This window comes from Pseudophryne corroboree, chromosome 4, assembly GCF_028390025.1.
Source record: "Pseudophryne corroboree isolate aPseCor3 chromosome 4, aPseCor3.hap2, whole genome shotgun sequence".
NCBI classification, from domain to species: domain Eukaryota; kingdom Metazoa; phylum Chordata; class Amphibia; order Anura; family Myobatrachidae; genus Pseudophryne; species Pseudophryne corroboree.
Genome location: NC_086447.1, coordinates 838,537,532 through 838,557,387, shown reverse-complemented (window position 1 = coordinate 838,557,387; position 19,856 = coordinate 838,537,532). Strand labels below are relative to the sequence as shown.

Sequence of the window (19,856 nt, the reverse complement as noted above, 5' to 3'; positions counted from 1 at the left end):
CTGTCGAACCCCTAACTCCTGCCAGTTCCGTATTGGTAGGTCTGGGAGTATTTTGGAAATTGCTAAAATGGATAGGTGCGTAGAGGGAAGCGGGCAGTCGCCTAGGTTATTAACTAATCTGTCCCAGACCTTAAGAGAGTTAGTTATACTCCTTATAAATTTGGTAGAGGGGGGTCTATGTAGTGGCTTGACCCAGATTAAATCTGGGAGAGGGAATCCTGTGCACATATTACTTTCAATATTTACCCAGGGTTTTACGGGGTCAGTCTGGAGCCAGTCCTTCAGCTGATCAAGTAGACATGCATGTTGATATAGCTCAAGGTTGGGAAATGCAAGACCCCCCTTGCCTTTGGATCTAAACAGACGGTTTCTAGCTATCCTGGGTTTTTTACCCTTCCATATAAAAGTAGACATGACAGAATAAAATTTGTTAAGGAGAGCAAGCGGTACTAAATAAGGTATGGCTCTGAATAGGTAAAGAATTTTAGGGAGGAGCATCATTTTAATTGATGAAAGGCGCCCCAACCATGAGATTTCATAGTTCGTCCACTGTTTGGTGAGGGTACGGAATTGGCCCAAGAGAGGAAGGTAGTTACACTCCACCGTGGAGTGAGAACTGGAAGGAATCTTAATCCCAAGGTATTGGATGGAAGAATCCTGCCAGGCGTAGGGATATGTAGATTGTAGGGATTGGAGTGGGATTGGTTCAATGTCAAATGCTAATGCCTCTGTTTTAGCCGTATTTAGTTTATAGTAGGAAATTTTGGCGTAGTCTTGCAGGATATCGTGGATAACTGGGAGGGAAATTTCAGGCTTAGTTACAAACAGCAGGACGTCATCTGCAAACAGGCAAATCTTGTGTTGTGTGGGACCTATGTAGACTCCGCTAACTAGGGTAGACGCTCTAATTTTCTCTGCTAGGGGTTCTATAGCTAAAATGAAAATTAATGGTGATAGTGGACATCCCTGACGGGTGCCGTTGGTGATGGGGAAAGAATCAGATAGAAACCCGTTACTAAAAACGTGTGCTGAGGGGTGCGTATATAGGCGTAGGACGTTCTGTAAAAATTGTCCCGTAAACCCAAACCTGGCAAGAACTTCTGACATGTATAACCAGTGAATCCTGTCGAAAGCCTTCTCCGCATCTAGGGAAAGCAACAATAAGGGCTCCCGCGACATGAAGCGGGCCTCTAGAAGGGAGAAGACTCTCCTGGTATTGTCAGAGGCTTGGCGACCGATAGTGAAGCCCGCTTGGTCTTGATGGACCAATGCGGGAATCAGCGGGTTCAGTCTATTTGCAAGCAGTTTGGCATAGATCTTTATATCTGTATTCAAAAGTGCTATGGGTCTATAATTTGCGCAGAGGGATGGGTTCTTGCCAGGTTTGAGAATTGTTATCACCCGTGCTTCCAACATTTCTCTAGGGAAAGGGTTAGAGGAAGCATCATTGTACAGATTAAGGAGGAGTGGGGAGAGTGAGTCCTGAAAGGTAATGTAAAAGAGATTAATGAACCCGTCTGGCCCAGGGGCTTTGTCTTTTTTAAGGGCTTTCAGGGAAGACTGAATTTCTCTCTCAGTCCAGGGTGTACAAAGTGTGGAGGCATCCTCGGGAGAAATGGAAGGTAGATTAATGGAATCTAGAAAAGACCGTATAAGCTGCAAGGAGGGTTGCGGGGTTAGGGGGTCCTGTTTGAGGTTGTATAGCTTCCTATAATAGGAGGCAAATTGGTTTGCAATGTCTTTAGGGTTCAGTGACGGCGGTCCGTCTGAGTTTGCCAAGTATTTAATTCTATTGATAAGATTTTTCCCTCTGAGTTTCCGCGCCAGTAATTTACCCGCCCTATTACCTAATGTATAGTATTTTTGCTTTAGGTTAGAGACAGCTCTTTGTACGTGCAAAAGGTAGAGACTGTTCAGTTTCCTCTTTGCTTCAGTCAGGGACGCTAAGGTGATATCATCGGTAGGGGATTGTTTATGTTTAGTTTCTAGCGTCGTCACCTCCAACTCATAAGCCAACTGAACTTCCCGGTCTCGACGCGCTATATGAGCTGAGGCATGGATTGCTGCACCTCGCAGGACTGCTTTAAGAGCACACCAATGATTGGAGATAGAGGTATCTGCGGGACTGTTTGTGGCCAAATAAGAAGACAAGGCCTCTCGTAATATAGAGACTCCGTCCTCATCTTTCAAAATGTAGTCCCGTAGTCTCCAGGGGCGTGGTGCGGGGGTATGCGTTTTGTATGACCAAGTCCAAAGTAATGGGGCGTGGTCTGACCATGATATCGGCAATATTTTGACGTTGGGAATTGATTGTAATGTCCATTTATCCGTCAGGAGCAAGTCGATCCTAGAATAGGATCTGTGCACTGCCGAATAAAATGTATAGTCTCTGGCCCCTATATTCCTGATTCTCCAAGCATCATATAAGTCAAATTCGGCTAGTAGGTGTGAAAAGGAGGAGGCCAGTGCTTTGGCTGCATTAGCGGACTGTTTGTCGAGTTTCGAGGATTTATCAAGATTAGGATCAGGGGCTAAGTTAAAGTCACCCATCAGGAAAACCGCTCCTTTCTTGACACTGTACAACTTTTGAAGGAAGGATTTCAGAAATCTGGGTTGATTAGAATTAGGGGCATAGAGAGAGACCAAAGTTACATATTTGGTTCGTAGTTTCCCCACTAGAATCAGGTATCTGCCATTGCCATCTACCCATTTACTTTCCAGTTGGAAGGAGCACGATTTGTGGAAGAGGATAGCGACACCGTTTCTCTTGAACGGCCCACAGGAGATATAGTGAACCGGGTAATTGGTATTGGAAAACTGAGGGGGAGAGTGTAATGGGAAATGGGATTCCTGTATAGCTACTACATCCGCCTTTTGATCTGTAAAGTATTTTAGGGCCAGGCGCCTCTTATTAGGTGAGTTAAGCCCCTTAACATTAAGACTCAGAAAGGTGGCCATGAGGGAGGGTATGAGGGGGTGATACATAGCATGGCTAAAAACATCAGTAACACATGCATCCAGTTATCATGCATATCGGCACAGTCCTTTAAGACCGAAGAATAGTCAACATCAGTAGGGAGAAGAATATGAGGGTAGAAGACAGAACAAGAAATAAAACATGGAAAAAAAACAGAAATAGCATCCATAAAGGAGCCAGAGATCCCGTCACATGGGTATCGTGACGGACAGGTGTGGGTGGGTGGCATACCAGCCAACTTTTCCCACCGTCGCCTCCAAACCAGAACATGTTTAACATATAATCATCAATCACAATAATAGATAAGGTAAGTAGACAAAGCTAAACAAGCGTAGGTCATCCTAAGATAATAGGAAATGGGCGTTTGCTGTCTATTTGAAACATAGACAGATCTACTGCTATCTAAGTTTAAACAAAAACATCTAAACATCCGACTCAAAGCATTAACTATAGTATAATGAAGTATAGCTACAGATGAGCCTGTATGGGAAAAAACGAAACCTGGATAATAGTTGTCGTAAGGTTGTCGTATGGTTATTCCCAAGTGTTTCTCAGTCCGGGGCCAATGTCCAGTCTTGGGCAATCCGTTTCGGTGAAGTAGTCGGGGGAACAGGCTGCATGTCGAGAGGGATGTCCCATTTTTTCAGAGTTTTAGATCCATCCTCAGGTGTGGTGATGACGGTGGTTATGCCATTGCGTAGCACAATCAGCTTAGTGGGGAAACCCCACTTATATTGGACCGTAGCTTTCCGTAAGGCTGATGTAATGTTAAAGAATGATCGCCTTTTGGCCATGGTCGCTGGAGACAGGTCCTGGAAAAGTTGAAGAGGGCCTAGGCAAGTCGCCGTAGGTGAAGAGGGTAGTGCTGCACGTAGGATCTTTTCCTTAGTGTGAAAAAAATGAACCCTGAGAAGTGTGTCCCGGGAGGCCTGAGCAGGTGCTTGTCTAGACTTCGGGAGTCTATGGATCCTGTCAATCAGGAGGTCAGGTAGTGGGACATCAGGTATCAATTTGTGGAAAAGATCTGTGGCGTATCCATATAAGTCAGCATTTGGAACATCATCAGGGATGCCTCTTATTTTTATATTATTCCTACGTGAGCGGTCCTCCAAATCTGTGGTTTTGTCTCGGATGGTAGCGACCTCGTCCAGGAGAGCGTCATGTGCGGAGATCAGATCATTATGTGATGTTACTAGCTCCTCCATCTTGTGTTCAATGTGGTCTGTTCTGTCACCGATTTCAGAAATATCAGAGCGAAGGGCTTGTATATTGGATCTAAGCTCAGATGTAATGTCTGACTTGAAAGAAGCTAGCATGGAATGGATTGAGCGTAGCGTGACCGGGCCATCTAAAGAGTCCATCTCAGCTTGTGCGGCGTGGGCCGTGTTGCTTATTATTGATGAAGATGCTTGAGATGATTGAGCCATATTTGGCGAGGAAAGTGGTGTACGAGACTTCTTACCGGAGGAGGAGGACCCAAAAAAATTCACTTGTGAAGCAGATTTAGACCCCTTCGATTTCTTTGGAGGCATGTCGGGATGTCCCTGGAGGGATTAGTAGATCATATAGGTAAAGAGAGGATGACCGTAGTGGATGGTTATTCAGGCAGGAAGCGACGGTGGAGTAGTCATGTTGTTAGAAGGGCATCATCTTCACAGGGGAGTTCGCACCCTATGTATTGTAGTGGTTAGCGGCGGGTGTGTGGCAGCGTGTTCCTGAGAAATCAAGCGATGTGCACTGAAGAGCCGAACAGGGCCATAGGGCGTTTGCTTCTTCCCTGGTCCCGTGATTCCTGGTTTCCAACCTGGGCCAGCCGGCGGTCAGGGTTTTCCGTGGAGAGTTCAGGAATAACCAGGGAGACTCTGTGTAATCTGTGTGCTGCAGGATATTCACCCTTTGGGGAAGGGAAACTGAGGTTGCAGCTCTGGGTGTCAGGTGGCGGTATCCACAGCCACACAGTATTTCCAGAGGGTTCAGGGCAGGAAAAGGCTGGTGAGTAAGCGAGCCCAGGGGAGTGAAGAAGCCGCTACTCGTCCCGGGACGGGCGCGCTCCGGTCCCGGAGCGCGCTTCCGAGGTGGCTCTAAATGGGTTTTCAGATAGGTGGGGAGACACTGTGGAGTACCTCAGCTGGTGTAAATGAGGTGTAAATAGCAGCAGCAGCAGCAGCAGCAGCAGCTCTATGCAGCCAGCTTTCTCCTTCCACCTCCAATATGGCCGCCGCTATTGAGCTCCTGGTGTATTTGGGGTTAACTCAGGGGTCCCCACCTCTGGGGGACGTTATTGACCCTCCTAGCTTCAGCACAGTCTTCCCCACTTTGTGTGTGGGCGCAGTGGCCGTCCGCAGCAGCGCTGCGTCTGCACGCCCGTCTTTGCCTCTCCCAAGATGGCCGCCGGCACCGGACACTCGCGGGTGCCTCCGCGGCCTTACTCGGCTCCCAGCGCCCGGCCTCAGATACACGGCTCCTGCCGTTCGGCTCCCGTCAGCGGCGTGTAGGGGGTGTAAGTAGGAGCGGGGGCCGTCCGTGTTCACACGGCTCCCGGAGGCTCCGGATGTCCGGGGGGGGCGACCAAATCGAGGTCCCGGCTTCAGGATCAGAGGTAGGCCGCAACCTGCAAGAGCAGGTTAAACCTGCTCCCCGGCTCCGCAGCTGTATAGGAGGCTTAGTGTGGGATTGATGAGCCTCTGGGTGGATGTATATTTCGGGTGGGCCGCCAATAAGAGGGTTATATTGGACACAGCAGGACGAGCTCCCCTGGGACACCGACTACAGTTTATTTCAACACTAAAATGAAACTAAAATAAAAACTGAGACCCACTGACTAAATCTTAACTAAAAACAAAGCAAAAAAAAAAAAAAACGACTAAGACTAAAATCCTTATTAAAATTACACTGGAAGTAGGGTTTTACATTTTTAAAGAACAATTATGTGTTCTAGATATTTGCAGAAACCAAATATGACCTGCTGTGAAGGAAATAGGGTTGTGTATTGCACTTGTGTGGTCTAACAAACATAAAACATTAATTTGTATATGATATACGGGAGCACTACAGTAAGTCAGACTCACTATGTAACACATTCTCAGTCTACTGGGCCTAGATTACTAAACACGTAGTTAAAGGTATGCTAATTTCTCAAGAGATTTTAGAGAAATGTGCTTTAGCAAAATTAATTACAGTATCATTAAACTGTTTGCAATAGTTATGACTAAAACATTGACTAAAATTAGACTAAAATGAAAACTAAGATCCGCTGTCTAAATCTTGACTAAAATGAAGCAAAAGAAAAAAGACTAAAATGTGACTTTAAGCCAACTGCAATTTAAAGTGAGCGACTAAGACTAAGACTAAATCTAAATTGAAAATCTTTGTCAAAATTAACATTGTGGAATGTTCCCATATACTGTACATTGCACAGAAAGAGAAAATGGCCGTATCAGCCAACTTATTTGTAAATATGCGCTTCTTGCCCTATGCTGATGTTCAATCCAATCTAAATAATTTTAAATTAGCCACATTTTATATTAGTGTTAAATAAAAAAATTATATTTGCATCTAATAAAAACTGCGCAAAAATAACTAAATTCATGGGTATCAACATAATGTTTAATGTAAAATGAAAGAACCTAGCACTAATTATTGAAAATCATATTGAATTTATAATACAGTATTTTCGATCAGGCAATTCAGTGAGTTTTAATTAAGTCGATTAATGTGTTTCAACTTGGTGATCTTTTCAGAAAATCAGATTTACAACCAGCACCGGATTCAAAGTGTTATGTAAATTAATATTTCCTGATCCATAGTTTTTGCCTAAATTCTGAATATATTTATCTTTACTTGGAAAGGAAATATTAATTTTTTCATTTTAAGTGCTAGAGTGAGATAAAAATATAGTATACGTATATACACGAGGATGTATTTTCATAGGCAATTTACATAAGCATTAACCTAGATAACAGTAAGCTTCACATTTTTCGACAGGCTGTTAATATTTTTATTTTTTTATTTCACTTCTATATAAGGCAGCATATATTCAATGAAAGACTCGTTTGAAGGGGACATTTAAAGAAAGATGCTAATTGTTGATATTTGACCTCAATTTGTGCATTTACAGTTCTGCTATTTTCCTAAGGGAAATTAAGTCGCTATATGAGCTTTTGCACTCACAGTATTATTACTGTACCATGAGAATAAACCAATTATAGATCATTTTGTTACAAACATGAAATTAAGCCCGTATAGTTAAAGTCTGTTATAAATGAAGGTAGCATCCAGCTACAATAAGAAAGTTACCTCTGGTATAAATTAGCAAACAACATTTCAAACGAATAATTCATAATTAATAAACCACTATTTAGCTTGACATTGCTACACATAACACAAACTGTTTTGGGCAGAGGTTCCCAAACGCGGTCCTCAAGGCACCCCAACGGTCCTGGTTTTAAATGTATCCATGCTTGGCCACAGGTGACTTAATTAGCACTTTAGTCAATTTGATTTAACCATCTGTGCTGAGCTATGGATATACCTAAAATCTGGACTGTTGGGGTGCCTTGAGGACCGCGTTTGGAAACCTCTGGTTTTGGGGATAAACCCAGACGTGATCCTGACCAATTTGGTGTCTTAAGCAAGATTGTAGCTTGTACCCCTTAAACTATTTTTAGGCAGGCTGACATGACCGCTGGGTGCCCTCTTGGAGCAATGGTGCCCAAGAGGGCACCTTCACGCCGTGAAGGAACGCAAGATGGGCACAGGTATTCAGGGCCTGAATCAGAGATGGATGAAAATGCAATGCTGCATGGAAGCAGCATTGTATTTCCATCCGATTTTCTTCTGATCTCCAGGAGGGGCATCAACTTCTCAGTAGATTAGATGCCTCCTGAATGTTGCTGTGTTCCCAGCACTGAAACCGACGTCGCAAGCTGGGATCCAACATTACGACCATCAGATCCCAAGCCCCAATCTGCGCATGTGCATAATGGATCTTGCACAACCGCAGATTCCTGATAATTGTGCGTGCGGCGCTAGTGCTTCTTCAAACTCTGAATCAGGCCCTCAATACAGCCTCACATACATATCTGCCACCCTATCTGTCTCTCAAAGGTTAATACATAAAATCATTTATTCTGAGTTTGTTTTACTTTTGTGATTTTCCTTCTTAGTGCATTGCTAGCAGCCTATTTGCATAATGCGGAGAGTACTTTAGGTAAAGATACATTTTTCATCTTTTATTCAAGCTCACATTTGTTTTCTTTCCCTAGGAGACTGAACTTTTGGATATAAGTCTGGTGAAGGACGCCAGGTGGGGAAAACATGCCCGAACTCCAAAGGTAAGAAGTAATATTTAGAACCATATTGTGGCGGCGCTGTGTAACCTGATTCCAATGTAGCTTGCCTTTTTTTTTTTAAAGTAGCACAGTAAGGTGCAAGACATTGCGTAATGTGCCAGTTGTTTATTGCCTAATGTGCACCTACTTGTCTGCCATGTGCAGCAGTAAGTCACAGAGCCATTTCCGTGTCCTTGGAGCAGCGTGCAGGAATTCACATCAGCAACTAGTTTTGTAATTTTGCAAAGACATCCGAAAACTAGGATCGCTACACTCATCGATTTCTACTTTTTATTTTAGTTTTATCGTAAAATACCTAAAATGAATTGTAATGTCAGCAACCAATCAACAATTTGCTTACATTTGTCTACTGCAAGTTACATAGTAAAAAGCAAGAACAAATCTTTAGCGCACATAGCGGGGGTCATTCCGAGTTGATCGCTCGCTAGCAGTTTTTAGCAGCCGTGCAAACGCATTGCCGCCGCCCACTGGGGAGTGTATTTTCGCTTTGCAGAAGTGCGAACGCTTGTGCAGCAGAGCGCCTGCAAAATCTTTTTGTGCAAAACAAGACCAGCCCTGTAATTACTCTTCGTGTGCGTTGATTCTAACGACGGAGGGACGGCTTTTGACGTCACACACCCGCCCAGCGAACGCCCAGCCACGCCTGCGTTTTTCTGCCACGCCTGCGTTTTTCGAAGCACTCCCTGAAAACGGTCAGTTGACACCCAGAAACGCCCACTTCATTTCAATCTTCCTGCGTTCAGCCGTGCGACTGGAATGTTCGTTACAATCTGTGCAAACCCACGATGCTCATTTTACCCGTATGACGCGCCTGCGCATTGTGGTGCATGCGCAGAAATGCCGATTTCTAGCCTGATCGCTGCGCTGCGAACAACGGCAGTTAGCGATCAACTCGGAATGACCCCCAGTATTACTAACAACTATTCCTTTAAACAGATTATGGGGGAGTTTTATCAAATCTTGGGGAGATATAAAGTGAAAGTACCAACCAATCAGCTTCAACCGTTTTGCAGGTTGTGTTTAAAAATCGACAGAATCTGATTGGTTGGTACTATATCTCTCTCCAGTCTTTATAGCATCTCCCCAAAAATGAATAAATTAAAGATCTTTGTGTTGTAGCAATTTGTCACATAAAGAACTACAAGCCTAAAGATATTAGGGAAAGAATTGACCTTAATTGTATTGGTATATAATTGTTACAATAGGTAAAATCTGTTGATAGGATTTGTGCTGATCTACGCCGAGAGGAGCCGTTTATAAATGTAGTGATGAAATCGCTGTTTATTAATCTTGTAGCTCAATAATGTGTATTTATAACATTTATAAGTTCTTGCTTGTTTACATACATAAACAGGACTCACCTGGAAATTCATTATTATCTCACTTTTCATGTTGAACTATGGACCTCATTCAGTAAGGATTGCAGTTTCTGCTGAAAAGCTGTTGCTGCGATCAAATAGTTTCCACCCAGAAATAGTTAAAAAAAAACGCCCATTGCAGAAATTGTGAATGCATCGCAATGTGCGTACTGATTGCAAAATGAAACGCAATTACTGGAACATCGAAGATTTTTTCCCATCTGCGCCAGGCAAGGTTGTCCACAATTTTGGCGACGCAAGAGACTGGAAGTGGTCATCGCAGACATCAGAGGCCCTCCTTAAAAACGCCTGAGCATGCCTGCGTTTTTTCAGGCACACCCACAAAACGGCAGGTTCCCACCCAGAAACGCCAGCTTCCTGTCAAACAGCAGCTGCATTGCGATTACGATCTCTATGTGCTCAATGCAAACGCTGCGCAGTCGTTTGATAATCGGCTGTATTGCGATTCTTACGTTTTGCAATTCAACCTGAGTAAGGCCCTATAATTGCTGTTGCATGTTGCAATTGTTATTGTAGCGTTTAGGGCTTATGTCATTGTTGCGGTTTTTGAACAAACTTGTTATCAAAGTAAAGCCATAACTCATATAGATGCAGGACCTGATTAACCAACAGGCTGATCAGGCTGCAGCCTGGAGCGCTGGGTCCTGGTGAGAGGGGGAGGGGGGGGGGGGTGCAGCGCCGGCACAATAGACTTCTTTTTTTTTCACTGTGCGATCCTGTGGCAGTGCAGTTGCGCCTAAAGCCGGCTCCGTAATTGTCTGTGCCACTTACCCACTCACTGCTGCAGATGGCACTGTAATTGTCTGTGCTACTTACCCACTCACTACTGCAGACAGTGGGGGTCATTCCGAGTGGTTCGCTCGCTAGCTGCTTTTAGCAGCATTGCAAACGCTAGGCCGCCGCCCTCTGGGAGTGTATCTTAGCTTAGCAGAATAGCGAACGAAAGGTTAGCAGAACTGCTACTAAATAATTCCTTGCAGTTTCTGAGTAGCTCCAGACCTACTCCTAGACTGCGATCAGCTCTGTCCGTTTAGTTCCTGGTTTGACGTCACAAACACGCCCTGCGTCTGGTCAGCCACTCCCCCGTTTCTCCAGACACTCCTGCGTTTTTACCTGGCACGCCTGCGTTTTTTAGCACACTCCCTGAAAACGCCATGTAGCCGCCCAGAAACACCCACTTCCTGTCAATCACACTACGATCACTCGAGCGTTGAAAAAACGTCGCTCGAGCTTGTGTAAATCTACTAAGTTTTGTGTTAAATAATTAAGCGCATGCGCGCTGCGTACCATGGGCATTATTCTACCTAATTGCTCCGTTGCGAAAAACGGCAACGAGCGAACAACTCCGAATGACCACCAGTTTGAGCTGCAGCGTCTTCTACGTCTGGCCTCTCCTCACTTTGTCCTGCTTACAGTATGCTGCTGCGCGATGACAGAGAATCTGACATGGGCAGTAGGCATTCCACTCCAGGACGCTGAGAGAGCCACCAGGGTGTCATTTTCAGCAGCAGAGCGCGGTACCTCACAGCTCTTGCACTGTTATTCATTGAAAGTGACTTCCTGCAGAACTTGAAGTTTGATGATAAAATCGAAAAGTTTGCAGCTTCTAAAGCAAGAAAAAGGAGGTTGATGTAAACTGCTGATGTAAACGGCGATTTTGCCGACTATATATAACGTATAATTTCATATTATTATCTATGGCCCTCATTCCGAGTTGTTCGCTCGGTATTTTTCATCGCATCGCAATGAAAATCCGCTTAGTACGCATGCGCAATGTTCGCACTGCGACTGCGCCAAGTATCTTTGCTATGAAGATAGTATTTTTACTCACGGCTTTTTCATCGCTCCGGCGATCGTAATGTGATTGACAGGAAATGGGTGTTACTGGGCGGAAGCACGGCGTTTTAGGGGCGTGAGGTTGAAAACGCTACCGTTTCCGGAAAAAACGCAGGAGTGGCCGGAGAAACGGTGGGAGTGCCTGGGCGAACGCTGGGTGTGTTTGTGACGTCAACCAGGAACGACAAGCACTGAACTGATCGCACAGGCAGAGTAAGTCTGAAGCTACTCTAAAACTGCTACGAGGTGTGCTAATCGCAATATTGCGAATACATCGGTCGCACTTTTAAGAAGCTAAGATACACTCCCAGTAGGCGTAGGCTTAGCGTGTGTAACTCTGCTACATTCGCCTTGCGAGCGATCAACTCGGAATGAGGGCCTATGTTTCTATACAATAAAAAAAAGTACAATTTGTATCAGCAACCAATAATTGAATCTGAGGTAAATTTTGACACATACAGATTTTTAGCTGAATATGAACAAAAAAATTGGTGGTGGGGGGTGGGTAAATGGGGTGGGGGGTGGGGCGCAGTGGTCACTTCGGTATTAGCCTAGGGAGACTGGAGACTGGTACCCTTAATCAGGCGCTGTATGGATGGGTGGTTACTTTGCTGTTCTCTTTGTTTTAAACTTTTCCCCAAGCGGTGGGGGAAATATTGTATTACTATCCAATACTATTGTCTGCATAGTTTATAGTTTTACAACTAATATTTACTGCCACGTTGATAAATAATTGTTCACATATTTACAATTACAGTTATATTGTAATATTAAGTTGTTTGTTACACACGGTCGAGTCACATTATTTTGAACACCAGGTAATAGCCAGAGTAACCGCTGTATGCAGCACGGACAGTAGCTAGACAGGCTGGGAGTGACTCAGTAAGGTGCTGGTAGGTTTGCACAGGAACATTTTGACGGTGAGCTCCTCCAGTGTAGCGCGTCAGTCAGCCCTCACGCACCTTCGAAGCCGGCGTCCTCCTCTCACATCAGTGGCACGTGGTGCTCCGTAGTTTCCACGTCGGTTATTCGCAATGGTGCCATTTGTCCAGACACGATACACCGTCACCACAGCAGCATACGGACAGTTCACAAACTGCACTTTTTCAGAAATGCTACCACCCTTTGCCTGAAAGCTGATAATCAGCCCTTTTTGCAACTCTGATGAATCGCCTCTTTTACCCATGACAGCATCGAGTGATACTGTATGTGTGCAGACGGCCTATCGCACACCCACCAAGCCAACGCACAACACGTAACGTACTTCATTGGCTATGCGCTGCCGACATTAAATCTAGGAGGTGGTCATAATAATGTGACTTGACCGTGTATAATGTGTATCCCTTTCAGCAAATATCTTCTGAATAATAGGTTTTACCTAATGTAACAATTATAAACCAATACAATTAATAGGGTACCCAAATGTATTGCTTGAAATCCTTACTATCTATAACTTGCAGTAATTTATTTGACAGTTGATATAACACACATCTATTTCTTTTAATTACATTATATTTTTCCTTTCGCTTCTGTTTTTTTTTTGTAATAGTCACTAATTATATTTTTAATAAGTTTAATAAAGATGATGTTTTAAAGAGATAACATACACCCATAGGTGGTCATTCCGAGTTGATCGCTAGCTGCATTTGTTCGCTGTGCAGCAATGAGGTAAAAAAATGGCGCTTCTGCGCATGCGGCGCAATGTGCACACGTGAAGAACTATTACAACGAACGATGTAGTTTCACACAGGATCTAGCGAAGCTTTTCTGTCATACTGCTGGCCGCAGAGTGATTGACATGAAGTGGGCGTTTCTGGGTGTCAACTGACCATTTTCAGGGAGTGTTCGAAAAAACGCAGGCGTGCCAGGAAAAACGCAGGCGTGGCTGAGCGAACGCAGGGCGTGTTTGTGACATCAAAACAGGAACTGAACAGTCTGAAGTCATCGCAAGCGCTGAGTAGGTATTGAGCTACTCTAAAACTGCACAAAAAAATGTTGCCACCGCTCTGCTAATCTTTCGTTCGCACTTCTTCTGAGCTAAAATACACTCCCAGTGGGAGGCGGCATAGCGTTTGCATGGCTGCTAAAAACTGCTAGCGAGTGAACAACTTGGAATGACCACCATAATACAGTACATATTCTATTTCTCTGACGTCCTAGTGGATGCTGGGAACTCCGTAAGGACCATGGGGAATAGACGGGCTCCGCAGGAGACTGGGCACTCTTAAAAGAAAGATTAGGTACTATATCTGGTGTGCACTGGCTCCTCCCTCTATGCCCCTCCTCCAGACCTCAGTTAGAATCTGTGCCCGGCCAGAGCTGGATGCACCTAGTGGGCTCTCCTGAGCTCACTAGAAAAGAAAGTATTTGTTAGGTTTTTTATTTTCAGTGAGATCTGCTGGCAACAGACTCACTGCTACGAGCCTCCCCTGCTTCCACTAAGTCCACCGCATGACGCTGGGGCTCCACAGGTGGAGCCAGGTGCGGTGGGGGCGCGTCTCCGGAACTTCAGCGACCAGTGGGTTCGCTCACAGGTGGATCTCTGGGTTCTACAAGTGGTATCTCAGGGATACATGCTGGAGTTCGAGGCGACTCCCCCTCGCCGTTACCTCAAATCAGCCTTGCCAGCGGCTCCCAGGGAAAGGGAGGTAGTGCTGGCGGCTATTCACAAGCTGTACCTTCAGCAGGTGATAATCAAGGTTCCCCTCCTTCAACAGGGACGGGGTTACTATTCCACAATGTTTGTGGTACCGAAACCAGACGGTACGGTGAGACCCATTCTAAATTTAAAATCCTTGAACACTTATGTAAGGAAGTTCAAGTTCAAAATGGAATCGCTCAGGGCGGTTATTGCAAGCCTGGAAGAGGGGGATTTTATGGTGTCGCTGGACATCAAGGACGCTTATCTGCATGTTCCCATTTACCCACCTCACCAGGAGTACCTCAGGTTTGTGGTACAGGACTGTCATTACCAATTCCAGACGTTGCCGTTTGGTCTGTCCACGGCACCGAGGGTATTTACCAAGGTAATGGCCGAAATGATGATACTCCTTCGGAAGAAGGGAGTTATAATTATCCCGTACTTGGACGATCTCCTTATAAAGGCGAGGTCCAAGGAGCAGTTGTTAGTCAACGTAGAACTATCTCGGGAAGTGCTGCAACAGCACGGCTGGATTCTGAATATCCCAAAGTCGCAGCTGATTCCTGCGACGCGTCTGCTGTTCTTGGGCATGATTCTGGACACAGAACAGAAGAAGGTGTTTCTCCCGGTGGAGAAGGCCCAGGAATTGTCATCTCTGGTCAGGGACCTCCTGAAACCAAAACAGGTGTCGGTGCATCACTGCACGCGAGTCCTGGGAAAGATGGTAGCTTCTTACGAAGCAATTCCCTTCGGCAGGTTCCATGCAAGGATCTTTCAGTGGGATCTGTTAGACAAATGGTCCGGATCGCATCTTCAGATGCATCGGCTGATCACCCTGTCCCCGAGGGCCAGGGTGTCTCTGCTGTGGTGGCTGCAGAGTGCTCATCTTCTCGAGGGCCGCAGATTCGGCATACAGGACTGGGTCCTGGTGACCACGGATGCAAGCCTCCGAGGTTGGGGGGCAGTCACTCAGGGAAGGAACTTCCAAGGACAGTGGTCAAGTCAGGAGACTTCTCTTCACATAAATATTCTGGAACTAAGGGCCATTTACAACGCCCTGAGTCAAGCAGAACCCCTGCTTCAAAACCAACCGGTGCTGATTCAGTCAGACAACATCACGGCGGTCGCCCATGTAAACCGACAGGGCGGCACAAGAAGCAGGATGGCGATGGCAGAAGCCACAAGGATTCTTCGATGGGCGGAGAATCACGTGCTAGCACTGTCAGCAGTGTTCATTCCGGGAGTGGACAACTGGGAAGCAGACTTCCTCAGCAGGCACGACCTCCACCCGGGAGAGTGGGGACTTCATCCAGAAGTCTTCACGCTGATTGTAAATCGTTGGGAACGGCCACAGGTAGACATGATGGCGTCCCGTCTCAACAAAAAGCTAAAAAAATAATGCGCCAGGTCAAGAGACCCTCAGGCGATAGCTGTGGACGCACTAGTGACACCGTGGGTGTACCAGTCGGTTTATGTGTTCCCTCCTCTTCCTCTCATACCCAAGGTACTGAGGATTGTAAGAAAGAGAGGAGTAAGAACTATACTCATCGTTCCGGATTGGCCAAGAAGAACTTGGTACCCAGAACTACAGGAAATGATCTCAGAGGACCCATGGCCTCTGCCTCTCAGACAGGACCTGTTACAGCAGGGGCCCTGTCTGTTCCAAGACTTACCGCGGCTGCGTTTGACGGCATGGCGGTTGAACGCCGGATCCTAACGGAAAAGGGCATTCCGGATGAAGTGATTCCTACGCTGATAAAGGCTAGGAAAGACGTGACAGCAAAAAGAACTGGCTTCACTGCCTGAAGTTCAGATGTTTAAGGGAGTGCTGCATATTCAGCCCCCTTTTGTGCCTCCAGTGGCACCTTGGGTTCTTAACGTTGTGTTGGATTTCCTGAAATCCCACTGGTTTGAGCCACTTAAGACCGTGGAGCTAAAATATCTCACGTGGAAAGTGGTCATGCTATTGGCCTTAGCTTCGGCTAGGTGTGTGTCAGAATTGGCGGCTTTGTCGTGTAAAAGCCCTTATCTGATCTTCCATATGGACAGGGCAGAATTGAGGACTCGTCCCCAATTTCTCCCTAAGGTGGTATCAGCGTTTAATTTGAACCAACCTATTGTGGTGCCTGCGGCTACTAGGGACTTGGAGGACTCCAAGTTACTAGATGTAGTCAGGGCTTTGAAAATCTATGTAGCCGGGACGGCTGGAGTCAGGAAAACTGACTCGCTGTTTATCCTGCATGCGCCCAACAAGCTGGGTGCTCCTGCTTCAAAGCAAACTATTGCGCGCTGGATCTGTAACACGATTCAGCAAGCTCATTCTGCGGCAGGATTGCCGCATCCTAAATCAGTAAAAGCCCATTCCACAAGGAAGGTGGGCTCTTCTTGGGCGGCTGCCCGAGGGGTCTCGGCTTTACAGCTTTGCCGAGCTGCTACTTGGTCGGGTTCAAACACATTTGCTAAGTTCTACAAGTTTGATACCCTGGCTGAGGAGGACCTTGCCTTTGCTCATTCGGTGCTGCAGAGTCATCCGCACTCTCCCGCCCGTTTGGGAGCTTTAGTATAATCCCCATGGTCCTTACGGAGTTCCCAGCATCCACTAGGACGTCAGAGAAAATAAGAATTTACTCACCGGTAATTCTATTTCTCGTAGTCCGTAGTGGATGCTGGGCGCCCGTCCCAAGTGCGGACTCTCTGCAATACATGTATATAGTTATTGCTTAACTAAAGGGTTATTGTTATGAGCCATCTGTTACTGAGGCTCAGTTGTTGTTCATACTGTTAACTGGGTATGGTTATCACGAGTTGTACAGTGTGATTGGTGTGGCTGGTATGAGTCTTACCCTGGATTCCAAATCCTTTCCTAGTAATGTCAGCTCTTCCGGGCCCAGTTTCCCTAACTGAGGTCTGGAGGAGGGGCATAGAGGGAGGAGCCAGTGCACACCAGATATAGTACCTAATCTTTCTTTTAAGAGTGCCCAGTCTCCTGCGGAGCCCGTCTATTCCCCATGGTTCTTACGGAGTTCCCAGCATCCACTACGGACTACGAGAAATATAATTACCGGTGAGTAAATTCTTATTTTTTTTCTATTTGTCCTTTTGACTCTGCAATATATAAGTAAGGTGTAGCACTACTGGAGAACTACTTCAATATCATTTCAATATCAATTATATATCTGATTTTCTTCTTCAAGTTACTCTTTTTATACGATGTCGATTGAAACTCCTTCCTCTTCATGGTCTGCTTCACATCTATAGATGTGTTGCGATGTATGAACGTACAGTATTACGCATTTTATCAACACTTGGAAAATGAGCGATGCAAGTAGATGGAATCAGATGTTCCCAAAATGAGACACATCTTATTTGAGGCTAACTCGTTTCTTCCTGCTGCAAAAGAAAATCTGTACAACAACATAATTCATACATTTACCATGACGCTGTATTTCCTGGATGGGTTTTTCTGCTTTGTGTCCCTTGTAAACATGACTTTGGGACTATTACATTCTAAAAGTAACATGTCATTCTTTGAAGCAGGAATTGTTCGCTTGCATCAGAAGGTAAGCAAGGTTCCGTATAAAAGTGCTTTTAGATGTCTTGAAGGATTTTTCACACATGGATAAGGCTTAGGAAAAAGTATTTTTATGCATATAATATTTATAACACTGGGAGATATTGAAGAATGTGCTTTGGGTGTTCCTTTAATGAAATAAAGGGAGGAGATAATTCTCTGTCAAAACTGTTTATACTAATAGTATGCTTTTGTTTTCTAGTTAAAATATAGTTACAAGGTTTATGATGTTTGTTACTTCAAACTTAAAAATCACCCATCGTCTCTTGTCCATTTTCCTGGAAACTTCCCTTCCCAGACCTGGCACAGGCTTTAATTATAACCATGATAGCATTGTTTATAATACAACTTTACTGGGGCTTTGGCTACAACATGCAGTATAAGGGGCAGAACAGAACTGCTGCACATGCCCAGTGGTAGCAACTTCTCCTATCAGGTCTGCAATGTGTGTGAATCTGAGCACTCAATCAGTACAATGGACCATAGAGAGAAGAGAGCAGCTACCAGGAAGAAGAGACAGGCATAAGGTGGAAGAATGTGTGCTTAGAAAGCTTAGTTCTGTCAACTACTGGTTATATTGTCTATGAAGTAATACATACACTGCACTTTATGAGGCAGACTGCATACCTTGTTAAGTGCTAATTATGTACTCTTCATGGGCTAGCCACACTTGGTATAAAACCAATCATATTAGGAAACCCCATATAGAAATTCTGCATTTACCATTCCTTTTGAGGGTGTAGTACGGTATGCCGGCGCTCGGGCTCCCGGCGACCAGCATACCGGCGCCGGGAGGCCGACTGCCGGCATACCGACAGCGTGGCGAGCGCAAAGGAGCCCCTACGCGCGCCACACTATTTTATTCTCCCTCCAGGGGTGTCGTGGACCCCCACGAGGGAGAATAGCTGTCGGTATGCCGGGTGTCGGGATTCCGGCGCCGGTATACTGTGCGCCGGGATCCCGACATTCGGCATACTGAAGACCACCCCCTTCTGACACAATATTGGCACTGGTTCCATGCTTCTTCATGTTTTAGGGGGACATGTACTAACTAGCAGTGATAAAAGTGGAGAAGTGAGCCAGTGGAGAAGTTGCCCATGGCAACCAATCAGCATTGACGTAACATTTGTAATATGCATACTTTCAAAGTGTACAGAGCTGCTGATTGGGTGCCATGGGCCACTTCTCCACTGGCTCACTTCTCCACTTCTATCACTGCTTAGTACATGTCCCCCTGAGTCATGTCATTAGCTAGCTCCTGAACCACTCAGCTCTTACAGTTTAGGTCAGATAGTCAGTCATTTCCCTCCAGCACAAAATTCAGGACTTCTAGGAGGTGTGTCCCACTAATGTGAGTGGTGCAGCCAGGGGACACATTCCTGTCCGATCTACCAACATGACCCACTTGATCCATTTTCCATATTAAGCTTACAGCTGCACTGACCTGTTGATTACTTGCAGGTAATTAATCCTTCTTATATTACTTCATTAATTGGAATCAGAGCCATCGGCGTTCCCAAGTCTGTTTGGGGGCCTCGATGGGAGAGATGGCCTGGCAGCATTGATGCCATGACCTTAAGATAATGTGGTCATGCCTCTTTAGTAGCATCATTTTCAGAGGGGCACAATATTCTCAATGTGGCATGAGATGCACCCACATGCCTGATAATATATCCCTCCATAGTGCTTTGGCTTCCATTTTTTTAATAGCAGCCATGATTGCACTTAGAAAGTCCACAGCCCACACACATGCATTAGCTTCAACATGACACGGTCACTCCCACTTTGTGGTATCACTTTTTCTCTTACATCCTAGAGCATGCTGGGGTCTGCATTAGTACCATGGGGTATAGACGGGTCCACTAGGAGCCACTGGCACTTTAGGAGTTTAATAGTGTGGGCTGGCTTCTCCCTCTATGCCCCTCCTACCAGACCCAGTTTAGAAAATGTGCCCGGGGGAGCCGGTCACAGCTAGGGGAGCTCCTAGAGCTTCTTTAGTTTTATTTTTTTCTAAGAGTAATTTAGGCACAGGGAGGCTGCTGGCAACAGCCTCCGTGCTTCGTGGGACTTAGGGGGGGGGAGTAGTGTCCATCCCTGAGAG

The 19,856-nt window shown here is 45.6% G+C and overlaps 1 protein-coding gene and 1 long non-coding RNA gene across 4 annotated transcripts in view; one reads left to right on the top strand and one right to left on the bottom strand.

The window, feature by feature from the left end:
• PLCB1 (phospholipase C beta 1) overlaps positions 1 to 19,856 on the top strand; it is a 1,298,702-nt gene that overhangs the window by 384,193 nt on the left and 894,653 nt on the right. For 2 of the 3 annotated variants that reach the window (XM_063918579.1, XM_063918580.1), the window contains exon 3: positions 8,242 to 8,310. In XM_063918579.1, the coding sequence (XP_063774649.1) occupies positions 8,242 to 8,310 (69 nt within the window). Of the gene's footprint in view, positions 1 to 5,491; positions 5,577 to 8,241; positions 8,311 to 19,856 lie in introns of those variants that run through there. The other variant, XM_063918581.1, reaches the window with a different exon arrangement.
• Positions 1 to 19,856, bottom strand: part of LOC134910490 (uncharacterized) — a 212,645-nt gene that overhangs the window by 164,688 nt on the left and 28,101 nt on the right. The window lies entirely within an intron of this gene.